Source organism: Neodiprion virginianus, chromosome 1 (genome assembly GCF_021901495.1).
Source record: "Neodiprion virginianus isolate iyNeoVirg1 chromosome 1, iyNeoVirg1.1, whole genome shotgun sequence".
NCBI lineage: Eukaryota > Metazoa > Arthropoda > Insecta > Hymenoptera > Diprionidae > Neodiprion > Neodiprion virginianus.
The window spans coordinates 22,877,607-22,905,076 of NC_060877.1; the positions used below are offsets into that span (position 1 = coordinate 22,877,607).

Sequence of the window (27,470 nt, forward strand, 5' to 3'; positions counted from 1 at the left end):
CTGAACGTGGTTTGTGTCAAACACAATCTGTAGAAAAATATTCTGTAAAACATGTCTCCGGTAGAATAATTCATGCAGGATTATTTCCAATGCGAATCTAGAATTCTTTTCTAAAAATATTTCTGTAGAGCATATTCTGTAGAACATTTGCCCTGTAGAACTGATTTCTGTAGAATCGATCCTTCTCCGAACCTAAGATAGGTAAATAAATCGAGTTCTGTTAAGAGTATAAATTCATGGATGTGAAAGTCTTCAGTATTCCAAAGTTTTAGGAGTTTGCAATTTTAAAATCATAAAGTTTATATGAAAACAGCAAATCTCAGTATTTTCGAATAGTTCCGTGGCCTTATTTTTCTTAGTGATTCCGTCGAATGAATTCTCTGAGCTGACTTTTTCGTACCAAATTAAAATTGTTATAGAAATATCTACACCTAAATAAATAAACGCATAGTAGGTGTAAACAAAAAATGATAATACGCTTGATAACGGAATTCATTGGTAGATTGAGGCATTATTTTTTTCCTGCAAATTACAATATTACATTGCTATTTCAAGCGCTGGATTATTGCCAAACCGATGTTATTGATATTGGGAGAAATGATATCAAAATTAGCAATACCGTATGGTTAATATTACGATTTTATGTTTGAAGCCCAGCTGCAAGACGGGTGACTGGCCGTTTCGCTTTCAAAAATTATTATCGGAACATTGAGCTACTATTTATAGGCATATTGTTAAAAAATATTTTTCAGCAACTTTGAATCAACAATTTATCTCTCTGCTGTAAATTACTGTACCTGTATCAAATTTTTTAGTTGGACACGTGAAAAGGTAGGCATCGCAAAAATATTTTATCATATGAAAAACAAATTCACCGTTTAAGTGAGATGTATAAGAACAAAAAAAAATCGATCTTTAGCCAATATATATATTTCGAAATGCGAAATTCATAAAGTTCACTGTTTTGTGAACCTGCCGGCGAAAAATTTTTTACGAATTAATCTCGCTCCGTGTAAAATATATTCAACCGCGGTAAACATGTTTATTATTAATAAATATATTATACCAACCTATCCCAGCTCACGCGGTCTGCGAGCCGAGGCGAATAAATGATTATAAAATGAAATCCCTGAGCGTATTAAAATTTTATCGATAGCATTTATCTCACTGGCTAATCATTCACAGCGCGATTCTACCTCGTCACGGAGTGAAAATATTTCCCTTCCTTTACCATACTAGTTTTAGAAATAAATTATTATTCACCTTTATTATGAAAATTCCATTGAAAAAATATAATTTTTACTGTTACATGGAATCCTAAAATTCTCTCGGCAATGTAATACGATGCTTTTGGATAAACACCGCAGTGTATCGGACTGCCTATTTTTCGTTGTACCAATTTGGGTAACAGCTGGCGAGGGATGATAAAGGGCGGGATTATTACTTGATATTTTCCGTGGACCGTTCTTTGTCGTAGGTACGACGCATTATTTTTGCATCGCTGCGTGAGCAAAAGCAAAAAATGCTAGGTTTTTCTTCTCATCGTGTCATTTACCACACCGAATATCAGTGGGACGCAATCATAGGCAACTCAATATACTATTTGGGCATGTGTAAGGAGTATTCCACGTCAATTCGACCAGGGTCTGTTCCTCACTCTTTTGGACTTGGTCCACGATTGTTTATATTGTTGTTTCAATTTTACAAACCATTTCGATTTTTTTCATATTTTTCTTACCCTCCCCAGCGTCCCCAGAACTCCTTATACGACGATATTTTGACAGTTATTGCGACATTTTAAGAAATGATTTAATAAAATTACTGAAATTCTGTGGCTGAAACCAAAAATATTCCAATGAAAATTGCAGCGTGCAAGCAAAACGGTAATTTTTACTAATTATTCAATTAATCGATCAATTTTTTTTAGTCATTTCGATTTTTTTTAATTCACAGGGTTCGATATATGTTCCCAAATACAACAACAATTTGTAAAATTTAACTTAAATTCTAAATTGAAATATTAAAATAGTTACAAAAGAATTATTTTGAATTATTTTTCAAATTCCAATTGAAAATTACAGATCGTTGCTGCATTACAGAAGATATATCAAATCTTGGATCTTAGAAAATAAGATTACAAAAACTGGAAAAAAATTGTTTAATCAATTGAAAAACGGATAAAAAATTACGATTCTTGGGTTTGGCCATAGAATTTATGTAATTTTTTTTTTTATAATTTTCAAAAAGGACTCAATCACTGTCTAAATATCGTCATTTGAGAATCTCTGGGGGCACCAGGGACGATGGGAAAAATCTGAAACAAAATTGAAATTCTTTCCAGAGTTGGAACAACAATATGAAAAACCTCCGACCAAATCCTAGAGGATCTTAGTCGAATTGACGTGGAATGCCCCGTACACAAGTATCCTTGCGGTTTTTAAGACGCTTTGTACGTCGAGCCGTCAGAAGTCGGGGTAGACATGACGGTACCTCGATAGCCAGCCAAAACATTTGGGGCGATTTGATCGCGAGCCAAAAATCGAGCAGTTGGAAAAGTTACACCTGGCCGATGCAGACAAGCGCGTGGTTCTAGGATCAAGAATAAAGAAATTTATCTGCCTCCAAATTGGTCCGCCGCGACGCGTCGGTCTGCCCCTGTGATTAAGAATTTAAGAATTTACGGGTGGCTGCCTCCGCTGATCATCGACCCAATGACAGAATTACGCGCTTATCGACGATAGATTTGTAGTTTGAAATTTTTTCCACGTTGCTCATTCGCTCCTTGGCACGTCGCTGGCTATCGCCTGCACGTTTATTACACACACGGGTCGAGAGAAGTAAAATTCAAATTCCATTTACCCACGCGATTTAGGATGTACGATGTTTGAGGATTTTGTGTTTTTTTTTTTTTGGAAATTCTACATCTCGCGAATCTGTGATTCAGATGTTTTCTGTATCTCGTAATGTGAGTCGGTTTTTAATAAATTTCATTGCATCATCTTGACATTTTTTCTGTTACGTTCACGGAAGTTTGAATTTGGATTACGAGTATTTTTCACGCGTTTTAAAATGGTCCCTGATTCTATAATTGAAACAACGAAACATTATTTCTCATCCGTGCTATAAGATTCATAAATAATGTCAAATTTAACCAGTATCTGACAGCAGAATTTTACGCTGTACTATTTTCAAATCGTCTGATGCAGGTTTTATTTTTAAAAATCAATTTCATCCCACGCTATATGGATAAATGTGATATTGAAACAGCCACGGGGCAGCGGATCTTCTATCAAGATCAATACGGAAAGTGAATGTTTCACATTTAAGGCTGATTCAGACACATGCCAAAGAATTGAAAAATTTACGTTCAACTCGTGTATCTAAAAATTTTCAAACGCTTTTTTACGGGGGAATAATTTTCCGTAATTTCATTGGATTTTAGAAAATACATTTCTGTTCTTAGGCAAAAATCCTGTTTCAATTTTTCTACTATTTACGTGTAACCCAAATTATTCAACGAGAAAAAGATTCCTAAACTGGAATATGCTAGAATTACGAATAAAAAAAAAAAATTTGCAAAATTCAGAACCAAATTAACGTCTTCTTTATCGAAAGACGTAAAATCATTGAAACTGGCCAAATGAAAAAGAAGAATAATGTTTACTTTCACAAAACAGCTGTGAAATTTCGTAATCTTTTAAAACGATGACACATGACAGTCAGAATTGAAAAACGATTCCGCGTTAAATATTATTCTACATTTACGACGGGAACTCATATGACTTACATTCTCTGATTCACCTGTCAAATATTGTCAAGTCCCGGCTATTCTTCGTTACGCAATGCGACAAAATACGAGAAAGGCTCAAAGTTTCTTGACCGTTCCAAACGTTGACGGAGCCAAAAAATTGTACCTCCGAGCTGCTTATATATTCCATCAGTCAAGTTGGTATAAATCAGCGGATCGATGAGGCTATTTCGAGCTTTAACCACCGTCGCATTTCGGCCTTGATCTCTCTCTCTCTCCCTCTCTCTCTCTCTCTCTCTCCCTCTCTCTCTCTCTCTTCCCACGTAATTCCTTCTCCCTAAGCAATCTTGCGAGTGAAAATACACGTATAGCTCGAGAGTACGTTTGTTTGTCGCGTACGATACGTATAACGCAGAATGTGGTGCACCGGTCCACAATTCGTTTCGGAGACTAATGTACCCGTCGTGTCGTTCGTCCTTCCTCCACGATGCTGTCCGCGTGCCCGTGACGCTGGCTGGCTGGTTTATCTTTATGCTTCCAAGTGTCGGCCGAGAGGGCGAGTAATGGAACCTTGGTAGTGACGTCACTGGATCCCAAGTAGTCGAGACCGACGAAATTTCACCCGCAACGCGAGAAATTTCTATTTGCGTTTACCGCAATGATCGCGCATTATTTTTATTTCATACAACCGTATAATTTTACCCAAAAATATTGATACGAGTGTAAGATGAGAATGAATTTTATTGCTGAAACGAGAGGGTTTACTTTTTCAAATTAACGGCTTTAGTCGAGTGAAAAATGCAGTAATAAGAACAGATTTAATGTTGCTTTAAGCAGAAAATATAGTATTAGAAACTATGACTACACTGAATAGTTACCAATGCTACATTTTCTTGCATAAATTCTAACACATTGTGGTAAAATGAAATTTTTCACTGCCTAAAAACTCGATCAACTCCGCTTTGAAGGTAAAACGTTCAACCCTTATTTCAATTGAAGCAAAAGTTTTCCCAGTAATTATTTCTCGGGCGTTAATTAGGAAGCGAGCCCTTATTTTTCATCCGCACTCGTTGCGATTCACACGGGTAACGGAGGACCGCCTCATTCTTCGAACCGAAGCGGAACCGCGAGAAATGTCGGGGATGCTGGGCCGGCTTGATTTTGCAGATCGGAAATCCGTCGAGAAAATTTGAAAATTGATCCTCGCAATGCCGAGCGGCAAGAGTTTTATGTTCACTGGCGCAGTGAGTCAACCGTCCTTGGTGAGCTTGCGGCGGCATCACCGAGCACATTTTCACCGACATAAATCAGTCTCGAAGACGCGATCATCCGAGATAATCCCTCCGGATTAACCGTTCAGCCAGCCGTTCCGTTTCGAACGCCCCCCTTTCGCCCACCGTCTCGACCATTGGACCCGTATTCCATCGTCAAATCTGTCGACGATATCCGTGAAACTGCTTTTTCTATTTCGACCGAATTACGACACGTGCAGCGACTAACTCGTGGCAGCGGCCACGTAATTGCGAGCTTTCACGCTGGCTAACCGGCGATTTCTTCATTTCAATTTTTTACACCTCATCCCAACCTCCGATTTCAGGGTTTCGACCCTTTCAGTCGCAGCGGTGAGTATTTTCGCCACCTATTTTATGTACATTTTTCGTTTACTTGGCGAACTTTTCAATTCGGTAAAACAGGCATCGTTGAAAAAAATTCTACTGAATTTTTCTAGCTACTGTAACAAATGAAATTTTTCTCAGTGTATGAATTTCCATCCAAAGCTTCGTCGCAGTGACTCTCTGGCGTAAGAAGTAATAAATAATCCAACTTGCTATTGTGGATATGGAATTTCCGTAATTATTTTGTTCTTTTCAAGTTCTCATGTTTCCCAGAACCAAAGCTCAACTACCGGCGGCGCCCTCGACGCGGTTACGAGTACAAAAATAATTCATTCTTGAACAACAAGCTATTACCAAACCCATCCACGTGCTACCAGTACCATATGGAACCCACTGACACCAAAAGATCTCTAACCGCCGACTCTACAACCACTTCCGGCGCCGAGCTATTCCCGTATTGCGCTACAAAAACTGCCGATTATCGGGGGTGACTCGATTTTTAAGTGTCTTCGCGCTCTTCGCGTCGCACTCCCGAGTACTTAAACTCATCTACTTGATTTTCATTCGGTCACCTGCTGCTCAACATCTGTATAATTTTATATTTAGCGCTACGTCGCATTTCGGAACACAAAAAACGCTTCGCAACATCGTTCAGATCGATGCGAAATGCAGCTTAAGCAGGGTGGTCACCCCTTTGTGCTGGATTTTTAAGTTGACGCTGAATTGCAGCACAAATAACCAGCGGTTATACGGCTAAGAGAAAGGAGTTGAAGATTGGAATTTGAAAAATTATCTATAATTGTTGAACCCCACAGTTAACTAACCTAACCTGCCACGTTTGTTCACCATTCATGGTAGAAACCGCTATTTTTTCGTATCCATCGATCTTGATCAGGAAAATACCAAAATATTGACACGCTCTCGGATATTGGAAAGAAACTTTTGCGATGAGAAATTCATTCTAAATTTTATTCACCCATTGCTACAAGAATTGAATACACCAATTTTTCAAAACCACAATTTTGCACTCACTGTGCCACAAAGAAATGTTTAGGAATTGGACATTTTTTTTTCAGGGTCAACTTTCCCTCGTTCTACTCGAAACAATATTTCTCAACACTTTTCATATCGGACAACGCTTCAAAACCGTTGCTAAGATTTTCACGAAACGTGGTGCACATTTTGTTCCATTAATTAGTGTTCGCAAAAAGTAGAATGATTCACCCTCTTCTGAGTAAAACATCTGTCAAGTTAAAATGGAAACCATTCGCATAAGAAAAAAAAATAAAATAAAATAAAAAAAGCTCCACCAAACATTCTTCCGAGTATTCCCTCACGTACGAAATCCCGAAAATTCCTGGCTTTTCGCAGCACCGCTGTTCGGGATTCCCTCAACCGCTGCGGATCATCCCGTGCCGGAAAACGTATACCGACCTGCACGCGTGCTTGTGAGTGGATACGAATGACTTTAAAATGGGGCACTTTCAAAGCAGGGAAATGGCGAAGGAGGGGGGGAAGAATGGATCGAAGGAATAGAATTAAACTCGGAACTTTTCAGCGGGTTACAGTAGAGCTGCTCGCGGTGCCTCTGACGATCCAGCAGGAATATGGGATGGCTGGGGTGAAGATATTCAAGAGTGACGATCCGCCTCCCGGTCCTCAATCGAATCGGAGTGCTTTTCGGCGTAGCTTCTAATCAACGCCCATTTTACTACTCAAAAGCTCGTGAAATCCAACGAGTGGAGAACATTCAACATAATTAATCGTCCCGAAAATTTAACCGCTAACGTTCAGCTCGAGAAATGATTTTACCAGCGGTGATTTCCCACTGTTGAACCGATCCAAATACCGGCTTCGCCCCTTGCAATAGTCACCGTTTTATGACCAGGAATGAACTTTCGAATAATGCTCAAACTGCAGATATCGCCTCCTGTAATTGAGATTCATGAATATCAAAGCAAAGACAAGTTTCTTTACATTTTTGAAAGAAAATATTGAGTCAACTCCCATTGAAAATTGTTCAAGGGATGTTGAAGTTTGTTTTCTAAGTCATGTATACAAGTAATTACCCACACTGAGAAGAATTTCATTTGTTATAGTAACTAGAAAAATTCAGTAGAACCGGTATCGTTGAAAAAACTAAAAATTGTGTAAATATTGTTGGAATTACGAAAAACGAGTTACACGTAACCGTTTTGCGTTATTGTCGATACTTTTTTTGGTAATTACTCTACTTTTTTAGTTAAATAAGACTTTAACGTCAATTTATTGCTGCACAAGCGTTAAATTTTCGCAACAGTTACAAGGAAATGTGGTAACAGTGATCGTAATGAGAAAGAACGGTAACGGATACTAGACTTTCTGATAACAATTACAAAACTAATTTTCATTTTGCACGTAGAACGATATTTTTCGATTGTGGTAAAAAATGAAAATAGTCGAGGACTGAGCGGTAACCGGAACTAAAAATTTCTCTCAGTGTACAAATTTCATTTGACAAAAGCAAATTCTAACACGTGTCAGCAAACTTTAGATGAATTTTAATTTCAAAAGGTCTCACGCGATGGCTAAAAATAATAACGAAATTCTAAAACAAGAACTCTCGCTGATTAGTTTTAATAAAAACAAGCTGATTTCAAGGTTTCGTGAATCTTACGAAAGTCGTTGGAAACATCTTCTGCAGGCGTTCTTAGATTGAATTTTCCTTTTTAACCGACGGAATTGTAAGAGCGAACTCATTTCATGGGTGGTAAACTTCCTCACTGAAGTGAAAATTCACACGAATGCTACTTCAAACGAGCAGAATTTGCAAGAATTCCAATTCAAGCAAGGAAAATATTAGCAGAACGCACCGGTGGATTTTCAAACTTTTCCGATAGGCAAGAAATTTTAATTATCAATAAAGTTTTAAGTAACAAGTATTTCTCTGCCTGTTTGGTTCGAGGGTATTCGGTGAGTTCCTGGATATCAGTTCAAATGGCGTTAAAAAACTCGAAAAGTGTTCTCGAAAAGTTTCTTGCGTCATACTTTTTCTTATAGAAAATTGGATCATACCTACGTTTTTTTCTCATTTCACTTTTCTTGCCAATGAATGGTATTTACGTAGTTTGATGATTAGTCGATAGACCGAGTGCCAAATTGTGTTCTTTACGCTACCAAGACAGGTGTGAAATAATTTCAAATTTTTATGAAAAAATTTACGAGCTTTACGAAGAACGATAAATTTTCACGTGACTAAAATCAATATCAATACCGGAGGAAAACACTTGTTTCAATTAAATTCTTACCGATCGCAGTTGAAAATGTCACGTCAATTGGAAAGTTTGAATTCGGCGAATTTCACTTAGGATAAACAGAATTTACAACGGTTCCGGCTGAGATAAGCCGTGCTTTACACCGAATTAGAGGAAAATCGAGAGTGCGGGTAAAAAAAGTTGAAAAAAAAGTCGGTGTTTCTTTTTTCTTTTTTCTTTTTTTTTTTTTTTATCGGAATACGGGCAAATAATAACCCAGCGGTCAGATCGACTGCGGAAGAAATGAAAAATGTACGAAATCGATGTTCACCGAGAATCAGGCGTCAAGCCACCGAAAACCAGTGTGAAATATTTCAGGCCATCACTGATCGAGCGTAAAACGTGTGGCTGTCATATTTCGAATAACACCAAATCGGCGCGAATATATATATATATACTAGCAGCCCATCCCGGCTTCGCACGGGCATATAATAATATTAAGTAATAATATAAATGTTATTTTTCTAGAAACTCACTGTAAATATTGTGTATTTTCTTTTATTATATTATTATATGCCCGTGCGAAGCCGGGATGGGTTGCTAGTTATGCTGTTAAAATGTAGCTTATATGACACGTTCGTAGATTTACCATAGCAGCGCCATCTATTGATTACTTACTCAACCCAGTCGAAAGGTATCGACATCTGTTAGAATCATTCGGAGTTAACAGATAATTGTGACTGTCAAATAATAACAGACAAATAATTAGCAATATATTATAATTGCGACTATAATTTGAGATTTAAACTATCCTATCTCTCAAGTTGGATCGAACTGCACATGGTGTGCGTATTTTATTATAATCGGTTAAGTGGTTTAGGAGTCCATTGAGGACAAACATCGTGACACGAGATTTATATATATTAAGATATATATATATATATACTAGCAGCCCATCCCGGCTTCGCACGGGCATTTAATAATATTAAGTAATAATATAAATGTTATTTTTCTAGAAACTCACTGTAAACATTGTGTATTTTCTTTTATTATGTTATTATATGCCCGTGCGAAGCTGGGATGGGTTGCTAGTGTAGCTTATATGACACGTTCGTAGATTTACCATAGCAGCGCCATCTATTGATTACTTACTCAACCCAGTCTAAAGGTATCGACATCTGTTAGAATCATTTGGAGTTAACAGATAATTGTGACTGTCGAATAATAACAGACAAATAATTAGCAATAAATTAATTGCGACTATAATTTGAGATTTAAACTATCCTATCTCTCAAGTTGGATCGAACTGCACATGGTGTGCGTATTTTATTATAATCGGTTAAGTGGTTTAGGAGTCCATTGAGGACAAACATCGTGACACGAGATTTATATATATTAAGATATATATAATAGCCGAAGATTTTACCCAGAGGTGCGATGGATTTCCACGTTTCCACGGAAAAAATTCACCCGAAAACTACACCGCCGGCGATGACTTCCGGTACAAGGTACAGACTCGAAGCTAAAGAATTCTCCCGATCCCGGATCGCCTCGGGACCCGGGAAACCAACCCCCGACTCCATTGTCGTTCCAATTTTCCGCAGACAAGCGCCTGTCTGCCCAGATGGCACCGTTCGATACCTTGCTGCATTCACGGCGCTGCTTATATATTCTACAAAAGATCACATCGTCGGGCATAAATCTAAAACAGCACCGAGGATTCGTTTTAGAGACTCGCGAGTGTATCGCTATTGTCACGGTCGGAATTGCTATCGAAACTCGGAACACCGTTAAGCTGAGATTCGTTGGCAAAAATTCAAACTTTGTATTTATTTTATTGCGAGATGGTTGTACAAATTAATTATTACCAATTGTTAATTAGCTACGGAGATCTAGTTACAGACGAAAGTTGAATTAGATGTATTTAATCAAGAGACTAGTTTTTTTTACAAAGTCTGCACTGATAAATCCTCGATATTTTCTCACACAGGTCCGAATACGTTTGAGTAATTTGTGTTTATGTAAAATATGACACAAACAGCAGCTTTTACGGATTTGTAAAGTTCTTTCGAAATTTTGTTCACGGCAATTAATGCATAGACGAAATCAATATGTGAATGTGTTAATAGCAAGACGATACGGCAGTGTTTTATGGTTTACCTCGAATTTTCTCACACGTTTTTAGTCGTGGTTTTTATAAAGTATCAGTTTCAATAATCGTTACGAAATAAAAAACGAATTCCACAGATCAAAGCTTTATACAACAAGTTCTATGGGTAAAAATTTACGAGTTCGGTTACCTAGCGAGGTTTTTAAAAAAAATGCAAATTTCGTTTTGCTAAAAAATTCAGTTCAATCAATGATAAAAAATCTAGCGCATCGAATGATTGATAGATAGATAGATAGATAGATAGATAGATACGTTTATTTGCCCCGAGACAAGTCCCCTCAGGCAGCATACAGGAAGCTCATAGAAACAGATCATATGCATAAACATTGAACACAATAAAACTAACAACAAATTAACATGTATTAAGATTAAGGTTAAAAATAATGAAAAATAACGACTAGAGAAGGAGATAAAAAATAGATAAAGGTAAATAGACCGAAAGAGAGTAGAAAATAAGGACAGAATAATGAGATGAAAAAAAGATATTGAGTTGAAAAATTTAACAAATAAATAAACAAATAAGTAAAGAGGTTAGAACATGAGCAAAAATATAAGAGAATAGATAAAATTAGCATGACATTAATCCGAACAGAAAAAATTGGTAAATCGATTCAATTGGTCAGGTGTAAAAATAAATATATAAAAACGACATTGCCGAACGACAGAACAGAGTATAAATAACATAAAATAAGGACATACGGCAAGTATTTGAACATTACACTCAGAAAACATTTAGAAACAAATAATTAAAAATGTTAAAGATGTAGATGAGTAACTAAATAAGTACACGAGAATGATAAATGACAAGGAAAATTGCTTAAAAATTTCTACGTAAAATGATAGAAATGCTTCTGGTAAATCGATTCGCTCAATGGCCGTGGTTTTCAAAATAAAGCAACTAATTAAAAACGAAACGATTGATTGTGAGTTGATAGAACCGAAAAAATTCAGAAGGGGTTTTTTCACCGAAATATCAAATTTTTTTTATTTTGTTTTTTAATCGTTTTTATCATTTCATTTGTTTTCACACCGGCCTGCGTAAAGCGAATCGAGCACTCCACCTCGGTAGCAAACTCAACGTGATGCAGTTTGTATCAATTAAGTAACAATTCGGTGTACAGCGGCAGGATAAATGTGTTGAGGCGGCGAGGCGAGGCGGCAAACTAGCGTCGTGTGACACTGGGAATTATAATAATAATTCAGGAAGAAAATTGCCGTTGTTTTCCTAAGTAATATCTCAGGGCGTATTGCCGTTGTCGTATACATTTATTTCGGCTGGTGGTAATTTCACTTTGTCGCCGACTCGGGCAGCTCTCGGTTTCGGTGAAAGTGCACGCCGAGTTTAGCTTAGCTTAGCCGATGACCGAGCCGCACTTATTCAGGGTTCGTACGCAGAGGGAAAACCTGGAAAACCGGGAAAACTCAAGGAGTTTCTTACAGCAGGGAAAAGTCAGGGAATTTCGAAAATAAGACTGGAATTTCAAGTTTCTCGAAGAAGTAAACTCGTTCTTACACGTACGTTACTTGATATCGAACCTCCTTTCGTTTTTTTTCTTACTGAAAATCGCTGGATGTTGTTTGTAAATTAGTAGTCGGACGGTAAATTAATTACTAGGTAATACTGGAGGTATTAGTACACGTTGATGTGCAACAAAAATTGTCATTAATCAGCGGCATATTTCTTGGAAGGTTACTGAAAAAAATCCTATTCTCAGGCTGGAACATCTGGAATAGTCAGGGAATTTCGGGCTCCAAAAAGCGTACGAACCCTGTTATTGTTGGTAACCCATAGTTTTAACCAAAGAAGTACAAACAAACTATTTTCGTCAACGTTGGGCGTTGCTCGAAGTGTCTTTTGGCATAAAGTTTATACCTTGGGTTATTTACTTATATTCACGAAGCCGCGGTTCGTATTTCGAGACAAACATAATTTGTAGAAATATTATATTTTATCCGACTACCTTACACGTGTTTTCATTATTTTCACACGCAAGCTCTTGAAGCGAACATTCTCAGAATCAAGAACCTATGTGGTTAAATGTTCTTCTGCAAAATCACAAATCATTTCATTTCGAGATCTTTGAATGTTTTTTTTCATATATTATTGCTTCGACAACGCGTGGCTGAATTGAAAATGAAACAGGTATGCAGGCAATGATTAGCGTTATTCAATTAAAGCGCCGTTTATTTTATTTAACCGACAAATATCGAAGGCTATTCAGAGAATTGAAAACAATCGTTTCTCCGCAGCCCAATCGCAGCTTTTCTACCCCCATCAGGCGATAATACGACTGGCCAATTGCCACCCTTAAACTCGTTCCGACTTTTCAACTCCACATCTCTCTGGTCTCAAGAGAAAGTCTCATTATAAATTATTCTTCTCATCCTCCAAACACGACTTTCGTTGGAATTATACACGGAGAAAAATGTTTCGCTGCCGCGAATCACGTTTAAAATTGTAATCATTATTCATTCGCCGTTGCAATTACTTGAAGAACTTTAACTTTGTAAGATTCACTCGGAAATATAAATAAATCACAAGTTACTGTGTATTTGATGCTTATTTACTGCTAGCAGCACGAAAAAGATTGCAATTCTCGACGGTCAATTTCCTTTTTATAACACATGCACGATTTGCGGGTTCTTTTTTTCTTCATCTAAAATCAGGGACAAAAGTAATCTTTTCACGAGCGATGAACAATAAAAATCAAGATCGGGCGGAAAAGTGATTTTCAAACTTTTATACTAATTAATAGTATATTATAAATGTATCGCAAAAAATATACATATTGTATTAATTTCCTGATTGCATACAATTCTCAATTTATTAATTAATGTGATTTGATCCCGGACTTTTGTAAAAAAACGCATCATCTATACACGTGTTAAAAAGATATGACGTGTGTAAGTCAGTAAAAGTGTCAAATGATCAAGTGGATGAATAAGAAACTCTAATTTTTATACGTGATCTGAAATATTTTGGATTTGACGTCCGCGTTTCTATTCCTCAAAAACATAAAAATTGATAATTTCAACTATCTAAGGATTAACAAGATTCAGGATTCCTCTTTAATCCAATGATAGATTTGAAAAATTCTAGAAGACACCAGCCGACAAAAACGTTCGCTTATAAAATTCTACAAAATGACCAAATATTTCTAAAAGTATTGACAAATTCACAAGTTTTTGTGGTCACCATTTCTTGGAGAAGAAATTTCGAAAGCTTGTCAATTTCGACGACGTAGTTCAAGTACGGCGTGAAGTAAGAGAACGATTATAAGCAACAAACTTTCATACAGCTTAAAGAAAGTCTGCGGCCTATTGTTTTCGAAGCGACGACGATTCGAAAAAGCACTCATCGTTGGAAAATACCTAGAATGAAAAAATGACGAAGCGATTTATTCGTCATTATTCAATGTGATTAATCTGCGGCACATCCACCGTGTAACAATAAAAGTCACAATATCGCCATTATTTGGCCAACTTGGTCGGGGGTCGCGGTTAAACAACGCTAATAACGATCGATCTTTCCATCGGACTCTTCCGCCTCGATAACCTCACGAAATCATTTTTTATGCCGTTAGGCTCTTTCACGTCAATTTTTCCGCCCGCCTGAAAGCACGACGGCAAAAGCTTCGGCAGTAATGTTGTAAGTAATGCTTACTGTTTGATTTCCACGAGCCAACGATGGCGGCGATTTGACTCCCTCTGAAACGTTTCACCAACGTGAAACGCCATCCCGTTATATACATTATCATGTCTAAACGACTAAATCATTTTTATCGCCGCACGCTAGTTTTGTACAGTTCATCATCTGAGTAAACAGATCTTTTTTTTCTCTCTCTTTTTCTCTTGTTGCTTTTTTGACGTTCGCATGAACTATGGCCGATATAAATTTCGCCGAGTTATTTGATGCCCCGAAAAAAATCTGCCGAGCTTGCAAAGTTTAATTATACGCGTATAATATACACAAGGGGCATTCCATGACAATTCGGCTGACGTCTATACGTCCGACTATATTGCATTTGTTCCCATTTTCGTTTATATATTAAATTTAACTTCAAAATGGACTGATATTTTTTCAATATTTTTTTTCATCAGCTGTGGTTTTACTTGCTGAAACCGTTTTTTTAACGCCGGTTTCCGAGCTCACGGAGAACGCCAATTTTCCAAGTAACTTGGAAAAATCTCGAATTAAATACTCGGTCGGAAAACAATACGCAATATTTCATCAGTTACACAAGTACGAATAATTTTTTTCCGTGCTTATAACCGACTTCGCAAAACTTTATTATTACTATTCAAAAAGAGTAACATATTGAGATGGGAGAAAACGATTTTCTTGAAACGATTCGTATTTCAAATTGTACCAATGGTTAAAAATTTACCACATTCGGTTTATTTCATTCAAAAGACTATTTTATTTTTTTTTCTCACCAAGTCACTGAAACAGATTTTCTTTTTTTCGGTAATCGAATCAATACTGCTATTTATTGATTACAATCGATATCGGTGAAATGTTATGATATTTAATATTCAACAATGCCAACACGATACAGAACAAAATGTTTCAATGAATTTTTAAAAAAGATTCTTTCGAATAAAATGAGTTTTCGTAAAGCGGAACCGAATAAATGTCCCAGATTTTTAACCTCTTGTAAGCAATTTGAAATTAAGCATGGATATTTAATCTTTCACTTTTAATTCCAGTATTTTTTATTTCTATATTTCTAAAGATATCCTCGTAGCTCACGAACGTAATAATTCAAGAAGTATTCAATACACGAGAATCTTGTGTTAAAAATCGACAACAAGTGCCGACTTTTGGTCAACCAGAGTCTTTAAAGCGACTTTCATCGCGGATAGTACTTAGAATGAATTTTATGTTGGAAACAAAGATCCTTATCTGACGGAATACTTTGTTTGGTTTCAGGTGTGCCGAGGGTTTCACGGGCCTCCGGTGCGAGAACAAGGATGTAACAAGCACCGGAAGTGCGTACAACCGTCACAGAGGACCATTTTCCTGCAAGCTCGGGCTCTCAACCTCGTACTACTGCTAGCGATAAAGTGTCGGGGTCCGATAAGTCGTAAATTTATTGAGGCCCATGCACGAACTGCTTTTCCTCCCTCCCAACTGCAATTAGTAAACCGAAACGCGAATTAGGATAATATAACGACGACTCTGTAAAAACGGGTAGCCCGCGTTGTCGGACTCTCTTACAAGAGAGAATTAAATCAGAGAGAAATTAATAAGATTATTTTAGCGAAATGTTACATGTATAATAATATCGATAAATCGATTGATAACAGGATAAAATCAAACGACGTCGACGACAGAGAAGAATAAGAAAATCTCATCACGCGCGATTTAACGACAACCTTACTCTATAATACACTTACAACGATTGATTCGATACAAGTTTTTAACATTGTTTCAATTCCTTACACGATGCTGCTGCACTTTTCACCATACAATATCTTTCTACACCGAATTATAACGCGGCAATTGTGCACGGATCGATTGTTAATTTATCGATAACTGCAGCGAACGACGCGACGGCCCGTTTGAAAATCTGCGTGGGTCTTATTTTTTTATTACTTCTATAGCGAACATACCAAAGAACCCCTCCTCCCCCCCGTCCCCCCTCACCATCCGTGACTATTTTTCCCCCCTACCGCCCCATCCGCCCCTCACCGCCCCCGGTGCCTGAGTGAATATCGCGCATAATTTTTATCATCAACGAAATATCAACAATCGTTCGGTTTGGTCTAAAACAATCAAGAAAGATAACAAATAACAATAAACGAAAAAATATAAAATCAGGAACGGCGACTATCTTAATTGTAAGATTAAACGCAAATATACTTTACATCCACGAAAGATTGCTATATATATATACAGGATATATATATAATTTATGGATTTCTACATCGCGTTGAAAGATCCATTACGCGGCAGACTGATAATTTTTGAGATGAGAGACAGAACGAAAATATAACGAGTATAGTAAGAACGTTTTTACGGTAAAGTTACAAGCTAGGAATTGGAATTGGGAAAAATCTTATAATCTTGCAATGTTTAATTTTAATTATTTGTTCTCCAATCACTGCATACGAAAACTGTCAAGCCTAAGACGAATGCCAGACAAAGCGCGTAAAGATTCACTGGGCAAAATAAAGAAATAAAAATGATGATGATAATGATAATAATAATAATAATAATAATAATAATAATAATAATAATAATAATAAGATTATTATTAGTAGCAGTAGTAGTAGTAGTAGTAGTAGTAGTAGTAGTAGTAGTAGTAGTGTAGTAGTAGTAATAACAACAAAAATAATAACAATTATAATAATATCAATAGTAAAAATAGTAATAACAGTAAGAATAGCAATAATATTAATAATAGTAATAATAATAACAACAACATCAATAACAGTAATAATGGTAATAATAATGATAACGATGATGAACACAAAAGCAGAAGTAGCAGCACCAACGACAACAACAACAACAACAAAAACATTAATAATAATAATAACAATAACACTAAGAATCATAATAACGATAATGATAACAATCATAATAATGATAATGATAATAGTAATAATAACAACAAAAACACCAACATCTATGATAATAATAGTAATCATAATCGTAATCGTAATCGTAATAACAATAATATTAATAATAATAATAATAATCATAATAATAATAATATTAATAATAATATCAATAATAATATTAATAATAATATTAATAACAACAACAATAATAATAACAATAATCAAGATAATCATAATTAATACTAATAATAGTGTAAAATAAATTAAAGTAATAATTATTGTAAGCTAGCCAAAACGGCAGAGGTTTAAGGTATAGTTAAACAGAATGGATATGTATAAATAGGAAATACGAAAAAAGAAAACTGGTATACAGAGTTGAGGGGTTTCTGAACAATCTGTTTTTGTTTTTCATTTGACTAGAATTGATGCGCAAAATATACGCGGTACCGCTATTATAGTTCTGTTGTAAAAATGTACGTGATGCCGAATAGCTTTTGACGATGCGATAGTTCGACGCGGAGTGAAAGTGAAGAGAAAAAAAAGAAATAAAAAATTAAGAACGCGACCTGTTGTAGGATTTGTGTATCGTAAATCAACACCGGCTGCAATTCGGTCGAGCTTTTCGCAACTCGGTCACGTGTGTGAAAAAGGTATAATACATAATATATAGCATTCTGTTTGGAGACCTCTTAATAGATGTCCAATATCTGCAAGGGATACACGCGCTGTGCTCCGCCAGTCTCGGGACCCTCTTTTACGTTTTACATTATATCATATATATTTATATATAGATATATACACACGAATACAAAGAATCCTATACATATATGTATATATATAAATATGTGTATAAAAACCGGTGGAAAAAAGAAACACAAAAAAAGAAGGGAAAAAAAAAAAAAAGAACTCACACAAAGACAAAGAACGAAAGAAGTAAGAAGCAATCGAAGAAGGGAATTTCTTAATTTATTTATTTAATTCATTATTTTATTAATTATTGATTAAACGTCATATCTTCACCTCGGCAAACACTTTTGTTGTTTACCTTGTGTTGTCCTTGTCATATTTATTATTTATTTTTCATTTATTAAACGTTTCGAAATTCAAATATTATAATTATTTATTCATTATTATATGGTTAATGGTTATACTATCTACCTATGTTTATCTATTAATGTATATAATTGTGACACGCAGAGATACACACACGAATCATTCGCTCACAACAAATGAAGGATTTTGGTAGGTAAACTCGTAATGATAGCCTGTGTAATTATTTTCAAAACAAACGATTTTCCTCTTTATCATTCTTTTTCTATATTTTATACGTACAATATCATTATACAACCTGACCTGGGTTCCTGGTGTTTGGATTTACATTCTCTTTATATTTATTTGCTCATCTTTTGCAAGGTAGGTAATTTTTTTCATTTATTTATCTTTATTCAATACCGTCTTTGTAATAATACATCATACAATTAATCACTCCAATTTCACATACTAATCAAAATTAATAACCCTCCAACGAATTGACGGACAAAGTTCCCCGGTGACACATTTCAGACTGTCCAACTACGAGCAAAAGGAAAACAACGTTTAAATTCGTTTAAAATCTCTTTCCGTCCTTTCATTTTTCATTTTTCATTTTTCACGTCCCCTTTCATTTATATTCCTCGATTGTTGTTATTATTATTACTTCTAATGCGTTAACGTTTTGCGTTTCGAGAATTATCAACGTTATATTCACGATTATCAAAATCTCAGAAGCAATTTACGGTGTGAAATCTTGGCGAAATCGATAAAAACGTCAGAGAATTCACTGCGTCATACGGTCAGGTTCCCAGTTATTGCTAACGTGGCAACTTCTCACACTTGCGATACCCAAGTAAATAATATAATATTTGTGACGCTGGTGACGTATGCGGGGTAGATTTCTCCAACCGAAATTAGTGGACGGTTATACTTTCATATCGTAATTCTTTCTTTTTTTTTTTTTTTCAATTACCGCCAGGGAAACATAACATTTCTACATGGATGATATCGCGCGTATAGGTATAGATACAACTACCTAGCTCGTGTGCCATGCCGTCCTATAACGTTAGCCGCAATAAAACGTTCTCATAAAACACCGTGACCACCTCGTAAAAGACGCGCGTTCAGTCGATATAAAACCAGCTGAAAAAAGTATATTTCTCTTATTACGTCTCTAATCAAAGTTCGGCAGTAAGCTTTGGAGCTTTTCGGAGATTGGAAAACGAAATATAACGGTTGCCGGTCTTAAAGCTAACGGATTATGGCCGCTGCCTCTTTCCCATCCGGAAAAAAGCTTTCCCAACTTTTCACGTCGAGCAAAAGTCAAGCGGCTGCCTCCCCCTTCCACCTCGATGTGCATTAATATGAATGCCGAGGAGCGATAAGTTTTGGAAAATCCCGAAACACTTCGGTCGTGGACTTTCGCCAAATATAAAGTAAGATTTGACCCGCCCAAGACCTGAGACTCGCCGCAAAGCTACCTAATGTTCAATAACTCGGTCTGCTAAATATCACCCTGAAGTCAGGTGATAGATTCCAGTGTTGAAATTGCACGCTTTTGCTCCGCGCATTTTCGAACTTTTCGTTGAAGATTATTCGACAATTTCAGGCCGTTTGTATTATGCATGTAATATTTTAGTTCATGTAACGACGTAATCAATCATCGTCGACACATTTTTTCGACCCGTGTATACCAAATTGAATTGTGCTTGCCAATCGGACGTATCATACATTTGCATAAATGATTTGTTAGGCGAAGCGTGCAGCGCCGTCTGGCTAACTTGGAAACGGTTGGTAAAACGGGCGAAACAACGCCATCTAGGAAAACTGTCGCACACTGATCACACGAGTAAGGTAATGCCATCTCGCGGTAATATTTAGGACTTTCAAGCTCGAAGGTGTAGGTCTACGTATTTGTCGTGATTCCCTGATTTTTCCGTCTGAATAAAATGGTGCAACATACATAAAACGCGGAAGATAGATCCAAGTTTCATGTGAAATCAATTCACTGATATTTGACCTCATCTGTTACGAACGTACAAAGGAACGAAGCCTTCGACACATGTATTGTATTACACATATCGGTACAATCTCTTGAAACTTGAAAATCAACCGCGCATGCGCCAAATAATTCGAGCTCATTGGTCGGCGAAATCTTCCCGCAGCGATATTATTGTCTGCGATGCAGGGGGGCCAACGTACACATTTTGTGTACGTTTGAATTTTCAAAGAGCATAAGCATTAAGTTCCGACCGTTCTTTGAAGAATCAACTTTCCGATCCAATAACAAATGCTTCCCAAACCTTTTCGAGTCACCACCTGAATTATTTGAGATTCTAACCTCGAAAATTCGTATCAACTACATCGCCGCCAGAAATAGAGTTTGCAAGCCGATAAAACTCGCGCATGCGCGGTTGATTTTCAAGTTTCAAGAGATTGTCCCGGTATAACACGTTTCGCGATGTGAGTAAAACTACACGAAAAGAATAAATACACTTGGACCAGCAAATTTTAGTGTCAATACAGTCACAGCAAGATGATACTTCCGTGTAGCATTTCCGTCCGTCCCTCTTTCCTATTTGTTTTTTCCTTTCCATACTTATTTTATTTCTTCTACTTTTGAAACTGATGACGGAAAAAAAAAAAAAAAAAATGGAAAAAAAGAGAAACCGAATATGTATATATTTCACCATGGAAACAACTTTTCTCACTCGCAGTTAATTATCGTTAAATTGCCTCATTTAAGCGTGATTAATGGGCACCAGCCCTCGGCGCCAAAGCAAGGTCCACTTTTCTTTCTAACAAGGGTCCGCGGCTCAGCGTCCACGACGCAGTGATAAAACCGTATCGCGCGCGGTTGAGGAGGCAACCGAAAAAAGAAGAAGAGAAAAAAAAAAACAAAAAAAAAAAAAAAAAAAACTGGCAAACGTTGATAAAAATTTATGATCTGCACTCTGTACGCGCGCCGTCAATTCAGGCGGGATATTTATCACTCTCCACTCCCGCGTCAAAGAATCCGAGAGCCAGAAGTGCGGTCAATCACCACTTTCCAAGCCTGCGGTGTGAACTGTGAACGACGTGACGCTGTCATCTGGTTCAACGGTAAACAATCAATCAAACGCGTAATTATCGAAAAGGAATCAATCGCAGCGAGGCGTTGAACGTGTAACCAGCCAAAAAGCAACCCGTGTGACGGCGGTGGTCAGTCATTAGGCGTCGGATGTTACAACGGCTCTATAATACCTCCAGGCCTTAAAATCAGTTTACTGTTGCGCTGCTGGTGCAGGTCGGAATCCGGAATCAGAAAAATTCGTATCGAGCATTTGTGTCGCGTTTTATTAATCAATAGAGAACGGTGAAGACTCCGAGTGATCCGAATATATTTAATGATTACGAAGGCTGATTGGCCAAAGATCGATACTTTTTATTACGAGACAGTCGTAAGTTATCGTATTTTATCGTCTAATGAACTGTATTTTCAACCATTTTTTAACTGTCCAAAAATGAAGCATCGATATCTAAGCTTTTGTTTGTGATTTTAGTATTTTCTGTTCATTTATATGTTTGAAGAGATTTTCGTAGCGTACGAACATAACGAATGATTAAGTATTCAATTTATGACTATTTCGTAACGAAATGAATAAAAAGTTCGATTCTTCATTCAATAATTACGGTGACGTCAAAACTCCCCAAGTTTCTCTAATTTTAGAACATTCTTTGAAGTATACAGTCGTATAATATGCCTTGTGCAAATTCGTTATTAATCCGAATCGGTCGAAATTCTGCTCATTGTCAATCTGAACCCGAAAATGCCTGCCACTCGCGTTTATCTCCGATTTGGGTTTTAACTATGTAAATGCAACCACTGGATAAATTTACCCGTGTAAATTCTCCGTTATTAAATCTCTGTTCCCGGTATTCATTTGGAACGTTGCTCAGTCCTTTTGATGCACCATTTGAATATGAATTTTTGCAATATCTGTTCGGATTTAGAGGGATTCGAAAGCACCGATATAACTGTCATGAGCATATCGAGTAATGGAGGTTCATCCGTCGATAAAACAGTTTCCTCCTGTGTTTTTATAGTCATGCAATGATAAACTCCATATACCCATTATTTGTTTTTAAGATGAATGGGTGATTAAGAGGGTTGCAGAGAGGATGAAAATCCATACACGTATGTTTTCGTACAAATTGACTTGTAAATTATTGAACAGCATAATCCTTAACTCGAATGCAATAACATATATATTCAGCCCTCAATAAATCGAAATATAAAAAATGGCCGAAAATTTTGAGTCGCAACAAATAATTAGTAAACAGAGAAATTTCACATATCACGTTTACTCATACGCTGCAACCTGTACAAAAATTTCGAAATTCAGCCTCATGGCGAAAGTGGTGGAAGGTCGAGTCCACAGGGACAGAAAAACTCTCGTTGGACAAAGAAAAGTACAATATTATTACACTTAACTACGGGAGTAATTTTCTTTTCTACCTTTTTTTGTCCCCTACTTTTTTTACTGTGTAGGTGTTCCCTGAAGGAACGCTTATTAAAGAGTCGTATTAAAGAGTCGTGTTGATGAAAAAAAAGATTGAGGGTGCTATTTAAAATATAAAACTTGTTATGATTCCCATCCCGGTAAGCAAGCCATAAATCCTTAACTAAGCTGGCATGACATCAGCAGCACGATTATCTAATATTCTCTTTAATATTAAATCTAAATTAATCGGCAAATGAGTTCGAGCTTGAATTCCGACTTGAGATAGGACATTTGGATGGAATTTGAATCACCCTCGGTTGGTTGATTGAACAATGGTTTGACCCTAATATGCGAACATCTCTGCAAAAGTCAGGGTTTTATATCATACGATCAGCGACCATGTCGATTGGGCAAAAGTTTGACCAAAGGATTATTTTTGCGTGTGTGTGTGATCTTTTCTCTCTTCAATTCTCGCTCTCTCGCTTCCTTCCTCCAACACAGCCCGCGAGAAAAGTTTTCCTCCTTAGAAGCAAATCGCGAAATCGGCAGAATGCGACGATGAGAAGGGTCAGCAAAAGTTTACGAGAAGTTACGAAAAGTTTTTCTTTTATTAGAAAAGAGAATAGCCTCGACTAATCGCATGCTCACTAGAACCAACCTCTATCAGTAACTTTCAAGATCACGAAAATCCCATCAGGTGTATAATATAATCTTTCCACGCTTCATTTCATCTCGCTCTTCATTTTTCAAAGACCGCCGCATCGTTTTGCCATTTCTTATTTTATTCTCATCGCCCGACTGCAAATATATTTATTTATTTTGAACGAATCAGTTTCCAATTTCAACAGGCGAAAGAAGTGATTGTATTTCATTTATTAAATTGAATTTACTTCGTACCAATATGGATGACGAAACGAGATTCAATTGGAACAAACAAATTTTTGGTTCTACTAAATGAATTTTTTGATAGTTTCACAATTTGATCTTGTTTTATTTTTCGTTCAATGCCGCGTTATGATTCGAGTCAATCAAATACACGGAATATCTTTCCATCATCTGCCATTACTGTTATTTTATCGAGGCGATCCTTTTACCTGCACACTTTCTTTTTAATGCGATATTGCGATGGAATCATCGGTAGGTAGAAACCAAAGCGTATAATAAATTCGAATGAACTATAAAATTCATAATATTGTTTCGCGATCAGAGAGGATGACATGCAAATTTTTCTTTTGAACGAGTTACGGCGATTAAATAATCCGCGCATATAGAATGATCCATGATATAACGCGTTGCATCGGGCTGTGACAAGTGATATTTGATCCACAGTACTGACTGTGAATATCAGAGAGAATTTTCAATGCGCCTCATATTCGCAATGCGATTACCACTTGAATAGATAACGGAGTGATTAGCAATCTAATCGATTACCGATAAATCACGGCAAGAAAAATGGATCCATGATTTCGAACATTCTTAGTTTGTCGTATCTCATCACGCGACCGTTATCTGAATAGTTCCGAAGTGTCACGCGCGATTCCAGACCATTCGGTAAAATTGTTGTTTTTGCTTTTTCCTTTCCCCTCTCACGTCTGCAGTTTGCGTTTATTGTTCAAAGGTTAAATATCGATTTGAGGCTGATAATATTCAATAATTTTACCATCATTGTAATGTAACGTGACTGATAACCATGTGAATCGAAAACTCGTTAAACTGGCGCATTGATTGATTTTTAGAAATTCAATGAAAGCAAAATTTCACGTTTTCATTTTATTATCTTTAATCTTACTGTTCACTAGATTAGACCTTTGAACTGCCAAGTTAGAACTACATCCAGACTATTTTCACGTCATATTCAGATTAACCGCATGCGACATTCCATCTACCGTAACATGTAACATCCGATACGAAACAGCAAAATGTGTATAACAACCTCGTCGTAGAAAATTGTAAGAACTTAGAATTTGAAAAATCGTCTTTATGTCTGTATAACAAATCCTACATTTGTTGTGAGAATGTCTATTGTGTATTTCTTCATAACTTTTTCAATTCTTCATCACTGCCACGTAGAGAAACTACATAAAATCATCACTAAATTCAGATCAACATTTATACTTCATATTCATTTTTTCAGTTTACATTTTTATTTTGTACCAAATAATATATACACTGTAAGATTTTTAATTTCAATCTTAAAACAAAAACTACAAAAGTGTCCAAGCCCTTAGGTCACCGAGCATGTCCGAGGAGCATGGCGATGTATTCCTAACAAATTATAATGATTGATATTGTAATACTTGTACTCTAAACGTGTACAATGAAATCACATGTCTCGCATAATCTAAACGCAGTTTACTTCACAGCACAGAAAATCAACATTACGCGAATATAAACGCAATATAAAGAGGCGCCATATGTTGGCAGAGAATTTAATATCTGTTGCATTGCAAACATCGCATTTCATTATGAAAATCGTATTTTATCACTACATATTCACTTGATTCATCAAAACAGAACCCTAACAGCTTGCACAAACTTTTCTGTCCATTCGTACTCGTAGAATCAACCAGTTTATTCGTGCCAACGATCAGCTGATCACTCTTCTCATCGCCATCTTTGATTATGGTTCTCTTTCTCGCCGATATTTGTGGAATGGCAATCGGGATCTCCTGTGAGAAGAAATTATAAAAGCTTTTTGTGGTTCGTTCGAAAGTACGAAACCAACTACCCAGATACACACCTGACATTGGGTATACACATATACCGTAGCGTATGCACACAGAGAGTCCTAACTTGAACTAACCGCGAAAACTCTGAGCTAACTCGTCTTTTCTTTGACGAGATAGAAACTTGTCGATAAACTTCCGGCACTCATAAGTCAACTCTCAGTTCTTCACGATCATCACGGTGCAAGGTGCGGAAAGAGAGGCCGCATGGGAGGGTGATCCTATCCGAAACTCGAACCGTGACCACTCAGGATCCGGGCTCGGGCGATGTTTGACTTTTCCCAAGAAAAATACCGCGTCAAGTACACCCGAACTTCGCTGCACTGATTGCGAGGGCGATGCATTGCACAGGCTTTCGGTTCGATCTTTGTTTGTTTGTATGTTTTTTATTTCACTTTGCCCTTACTCGATGACCGGAGCTTTTTTTTGAAATCTTCCAAAAACATCAGATTTTTTTAAAACTCGCTCGTGAAACTTTGTACGAATTAAAAAAATTATCACACCCAAAGCTTGCCGCATTTTTTTGAATTTCACTTCATTATTAGAGACTTTGCTATAACTGGTTCATTTACAAATGAAAGCCACAACATTCACGCAATGGGTTTGTATTCAAACGTAGTTGTGACTCTCAATTCTGATTCGGTGGGTAATTTATCGTATCATCATACAAGTCCATTTTGTGATCGGTCATCGGTTTGTAATCAATGTTTTTACGCTTTTCAATTACTCGTAATGCATGGAGCCACGTATGGACTGTTTCGTGGAGTTCAGTGTTTAACTCGTTTCCCTCTAATCAAGCATTCCCAGTAACATGTTTAGTCTACGGACGTTTCGACTGAATTACGATCCATCACCCTGTTGACCCATGCACATAATAACGCGTGCATCCATGTTGTTCCATCAAAGTTCCATCCAGTTTTGCAAAATATTCTACATAGGTTGATACCTGCTTCAAACGGTGTTCAACTAAGAATCGCGAAAGTCGAAATTTTTAATTTTTATGGAACACGTGGCCAAGTTGGAACATATTTGAATCTCTGTAAGAAAATTCTAAATAATTATATCGCTATAGAAAGATATTATTTGGCAATATGAGAAAAAAAAAGGTTACAGATCAATTTGTTTTTTCCTCCTGGAGAGGACTTTGAACATCATGCGGGATCCCGTGAAAGCAATTTGCAACTTTTTTTAAACATGTAACGTACATATTATGAGATATTTCTCATTGAGTAAACAGAGAATAGCAGCTTCCGAAACTAAAATTGATTACTTATATACGAATTTCACGATTCATTCAATTGAGTTTCGTACATTCCTTCCATGTCTTTACGAATTCAAACCAATGCAATCATGATCACGATGCATCTTAGTAAGGTGATAGTTGATGATCTTTTATGTGACTTTCCGTAGCTTTCTAATATACCACCATCGTTCGAAGCAATCGTTGGTGAAATTCCCAGAGCAAATAACACGATAACAATCGTAGTTCGATCTCAACCTCCAAACGATTTATTTTAAAGCACTTACCTGTGAAATGTTATTCCTTTTTGTGTTGGCAGCTTCTTACAATACTCGCACCTTCCATTATAATTATTTTTATTCACCATTACTTCCTTATAATTTTATCGCGTATTTGTCGAATATCTAATATTAACGCTCCAACCTCAAAATGCGGTCAAAACATTTTTTTTTTTGGTTGTGTTAACGTTAACAACGTGATACGAAGGATTTATTATATGGAGGATAGAGGCAAAGAGAAGTATCTCATATGGGTTTTCAACTGAAAAAATGTCCACCAAACAGCATGAAATAATGAATGAATATACTTTTTCTGCAGAAACGCCATCTTGATTTCCCTCTACTTTAGAAACACCTTCTACATACGGAGGTAGTC

The 27,470-nt window shown here is 36.6% G+C and overlaps 1 protein-coding gene across 2 annotated transcripts in view; it reads left to right on the forward strand.

Moving 5' to 3' along the window:
* Positions 1 to 27,470, forward strand: part of LOC124301057 (protein vein) — a 263,351-nt gene that overhangs the window by 208,131 nt on the left and 27,750 nt on the right. The window contains exon 5 of one of the 2 annotated variants that reach the window (XM_046755743.1): positions 15,701 to 15,759. In XM_046755743.1, the coding sequence (XP_046611699.1) occupies positions 15,701 to 15,759 (59 nt within the window). Of the gene's footprint in view, positions 1 to 15,700; positions 16,427 to 27,470 lie in introns of those variants that run through there. The other variant, XM_046755735.1, reaches the window with a different exon arrangement.